This window comes from Cucumis sativus, chromosome 2 (genome assembly GCF_000004075.3).
Source record: "Cucumis sativus cultivar 9930 chromosome 2, Cucumber_9930_V3, whole genome shotgun sequence".
NCBI classification, from domain to species: Eukaryota; Viridiplantae; Streptophyta; class Magnoliopsida; order Cucurbitales; family Cucurbitaceae; genus Cucumis; species Cucumis sativus.
Genome location: NC_026656.2, coordinates 10932898 through 10937643, shown reverse-complemented (window position 1 = coordinate 10937643; position 4746 = coordinate 10932898). Strand labels below are relative to the sequence as shown.

The 4746-nt window shown below is 31.5% G+C and overlaps 1 protein-coding gene across 1 annotated transcript; it reads left to right on the top strand.

Moving 5' to 3' along the window:
• The first annotated feature begins 399 nt into the window (after positions 1–399).
• LOC101218962 (uncharacterized protein PAM68-like) lies at positions 400–2395 on the top strand. The gene is made up of 2 exons (XM_004150520.3): positions 400–1107; positions 2120–2395. The coding sequence occupies exon 1, from the start codon at positions 505–507 to the stop codon at positions 1045–1047; it is 543 nt and encodes a 180-aa protein (XP_004150568.1). The 5' UTR covers positions 400–504; the 3' UTR covers positions 1048–1107; positions 2120–2395.
• Positions 2396–4746: the final 2351 nt, after the last annotated feature.

The window sequence follows — 4746 nt, the reverse complement described above, 5'->3', positions numbered from 1 at the left end:
CTCAGATCTGAGAAAAATGCTCGAACGGAGTACAGATCGACGCGGAACTCGGCGGCTGGCGCTTCGCGGACGAAGACAAATCTGAGCCGGTCGGATCTCGCTGAACGGCTTGCGGATGAAACAGAGACGCTTCGGCTTGGCTATGGGAGACGCGACGGAGAATGAAACTTTGTGAACAGCAAACAAGCGTCGGACGGGGAGATATGATCGGATAAAAAAAAGAAAGCAAAACAGAGGGCGGGCGGCTGTTGAAAGGTGAAGAAGAAGATGAAGAGTGAACGAGGGAGTGAGGGCACGTGATTTAAAATTCATTTTAATAAGAATAATAATTGAATTTATTTTGCTTGAAAAATAAAACTAAGAAGAATAAATTAATCCATATCTATTCGTGGATGAAAATTGAAACACCACCAATCACCATGGACCAACTCATAAAAGCTTTGGGATAAGATTTCCACCATTACAAACAACACACACAAATTAATAACCAAATCAGAGGTCTCCATGAAATCCCTTGCCTGTTCCTTTCCCCAGGCTCTCCTCCTTTCAAACCCTCCGCCATGGAATCAAAGAACTCTAATAATCAACCACTCAACTATCACGAACAATCTCACCAATTTCACACCGACATTATCCAGAGGCCAAGTCCAAGTAAACGCCAAAGGCTTCACTAATTCTCCACGCACGGCCAAAAACAGAGAAACCACCGCCCAAAACAATAACGAAGACGACGACGATGAAATTCCAGAAGCCGTATACAGTAGGATTATAACGAGAATCTTGGCATTCGTTGGAATTCCGATGGCGTTCGGTGTGACATTGTTGAAGATTTTCCAAGCGATTAAGGAGCAAAACCTTTGGGATGTGCCTATTTGGGTGCCATTTTTTACGACTTTCCTGACATTCGGAGCTTCGACGATGGGAATTGCTTACGGGACGTTATCGACAAGTTTAGATCCGGAGAAGAAAGGATCTGTGTTGGGATGGGAAGAGGCGCAGAAGAATTGGGTTGAAATGTGGAAGGAAGAAGATGAAGGCAGGCGGTGAAGAAATTTAATGGGCTCTCTATTTGGCTATGGAGAATCGGCGATACTATAACACGGATAAGTAAGTCTGTTCCGATCGTATACCGATAATTAATTTAGCAAAAAAAATGCATATCTTACTTTGTTCTATTGTTCTAAATCACTTATATATCTTTATATTTCATGAAACAAAAATTCTTACTAAAGTATAAAATTGAACATTTATAAATTTATATAATCAATTTAAATATTAAAATAAGATATTTAGATGTAATGTAATTGTTAGTTTGAAGTTTGAAGTGGGAGGAAAGGACAAGGTTATGAGTGGTTGGAAAATGAGAAAAAGCAAGGAAATCCCCAAAAGGACAACTTTTTTCTAAGCCACTTTAAGTTTTAGGGGACTTTGTATATTATAATATCTTATTTGTGCTATTATGATTTATCAAATATACATAAACATAGTATGTAATTTGTATTACACATTTACATTTTATGAGAACATAAGATTGGTCTTCATAGTAGAAATTTTAAGAATAAAATTGTTAATATCCATCTATCTTTTCAAATGTTGATATATAATTCAGCACCATTGAAATTGTTGAACCAAACAAACTAGTTGGTTCAAAATTAGTAATTATTTTTTTGTGATGAAAATTTATTTTAAATGTTAAAGCATTAAAAAGTATTTGTAAATATATAAATAAGTTCACCAGAAGAACTGTTTTTATTTCATGTATCCATTCAAACCAATTATGTAACTTTAAATGAAAATTACAAAATATTCAAATTTTATCAAACAAAATTTCTCATTTTTCAACTTTGTCAAACATCTCTACCCTAACATATTAATTATTTTTCTTTAATCTTAATTCAACCTTCAAAGAATAATTCAATTTTCTTTCCCCCAAAAAAGCCAAATTATGGAATTTAAAAAAAAAAATTCTCACAAATCCAAAATATATATATTATATAGTAACGGGAAAACAAAAAAGTAAAAGATAAGAGAATTACTCATGCCATAAAACATAACTACACTTCAACGTCCACTAAATCTGAGCAACGATGACTCACATGTTATCAATGGTGTTCTGCAGCCAGAGTCGTCATAAGAGCTACAAAGATCGAGTAATATCACCCATCGGAGTTAAGAGCAACAACGCGACAAAGAATGATAAGAACTGAGATGACGAAAGAGGAATCTCCGACGTCATTTCATACTTCATTGTGTTTTTTGTAATTATAGCAAAAAAAATTGATGTGTTGTTATTTATGAAGTTTGAATTTAGGATTATTGTTTGAGGTTAGAATATTTTACCATACTAAAATGGTTTTTAAGGTGAGGTTTAAAGACTTTTTCTATTTATTGATTTTATTGATGGTTTGGAGATGGAAAATAACACAAACCTACGAAATCATTTCTAAACAAATTTAAAATGGTACTTACATAGTTAGAACAAGATTGATAAAGAACTCAAAAGCTTTGGTGGTGGATGAAATTACCAACTATGTGCAATCATTACAATACCAAGGTGTGGTAATTATATTTTAGAATAAAACTAGAAAAAAATTGTGGTTTACTGGTAAAATGATTGATGTACAATCAAACAAAATGTTATAGCTTAATAGAGAAACAAAATCATCTAATGTAAATTTTGGTCATCGAATTCTCAAGGTTGATTTTAACTCCGAAGCTACATACTCCTATCCGAGTTGATTAGAGAAGAGTTAAAACTTCTAAACATCAAATTAGTCAATTTAATTATTTCATGAGAAGCATCTTAATCAATTTACCTAAGTCTCATTACACTCTAACGATGTGAGGATGAATATTCAATTTTCGAGTGCCTAATTAGAAAATTGTATGTTTTCCTTATCTAGTTCAATGGAACAATACTATTAGTTGTCAACCACAAATCACACATTCATTAGCCTATTTAACATTTTTTTTTTTTCGAAAGATAAACCTATAATTACATGTCACGTGTTATATATTAATCGTGAGCATGTATGGAATTGCATTTTAAAGCATTTGTTCATAATACGTGGAAGTAATCATTTCATGACATATAACTCCAAAGTAGGGGAGTTATCATTTAATTATTTAAAATTTTTAACTTAATAAATTAAATTAAATAATAAATAATTAAACTAACTAAATTAACAATTAATCAATTCTCGGATTAATCAATTAGCAAATAAAATCTCACGTATTAATTTAACCTACAAATCATATTTATTTGTATTTATTTTATAATCTTTAATTTAAATATATATCTAGTACACATTAGTTTTAGTTTTAATAAAATTCATATTAAATAAATATTTGAGCTCCTTCAAATGTTTTATTCTCTTGTAAATAATTTTAGAATCTATTTCAAAATTTAATTTATATTATAAAGTTTAATTAAAATATATCATCATACATTATATTATTTCCCTAAGTAAAATTGAACTATTCAAATTTCATCCAAAATATTATAACGACGTTATCCTTTATAAGCTAAAAAATGAGCCTAGTGAGTCTACATATCAGAAACTACAATAAAATGAGATTTATTGTCTAAAACTCATTAACTACATTAAGCAATATCTATTAACTATTTGTCCACTTTAGTAAAGACTTTACAACTAACTCTTCTCAGTGTAGTATATTCATGTGTTTAGAGATATAGACTAATAACAATTTACTGTTTTACTCATGAATTACTTCTTAGACTTTAAATATTAGTGCTTCTCTAATGAAAAACATGTTTACTGTTCAACTAATAATAAACCGAGAAATTTCTTTTGTGCCATAGAAGGAGTATGATCATTTGTTCAATTCCTGAATGCATCATTTATGGGAACACTCACCTACTAATTAACCTAAAGTCGAGAAGAAACGAATTTCATCTTGGGTGATTATGTTTGCAACTCCCTACTCAGTTTGTCCCCAAAATGTCACTCTGATACCACAATAAATCGAGGTTTTTCCGATGCTAGAGGGCATCGACGAAGGTAAAGAATGGCGTCGGCAAAAGTTCTCCCATCGCAATTCTGCATGTCAGAATGATTGTCGGGAAACCCGCATTGGGATATCCATTCCTGACGAGCAAAGATCAAAGCATCGCGAATTCCTGTCCCCCGACATCTCTTTTACAGACGACGGAATCACGTCGAAGAAACTGCACTCCCAATGTCAGCATGTGACATCGGGCATAGGACTCTGTCGACGTATCTTCAGGCGTCAAAAGAAGAATTATCTCAACATTACCTAGCAAAACTTCTCTTCGATGTGCTCAAGATGCGTTGGGGAACACTGCTATTTCCTGACCGCTAGCTGCATCGAGAGTTATTTTAGGTATTTTTTAATTTCTTTTTTCAATTGTACACTATTTTGTTGGGTTCCAATTCAATTTAAATTGAATAAAATTTATAAAAACTAAACAACCAAATTACTAAATAATTATATAAAATATCAAATCAAAAGTAAACATATTATAATTAAACGTTACATTGTCTAACAATTTTGAATATTTGAAAAAAAAAATTACATAAAAAAAAATTAACATAATATGAGCCATTGGTAGGGTAATATTTTACATAACCATTTGAAACTCAAATTAATTGAGAACTAAAAAATACGAGAGCATTGAAAAAATATTTACAAAAACAAATTTCTAAAATCTAAAGGCTAAGCATGTTTTCTATAAATTACACAAAGAATTACAGAGAAAAAAGG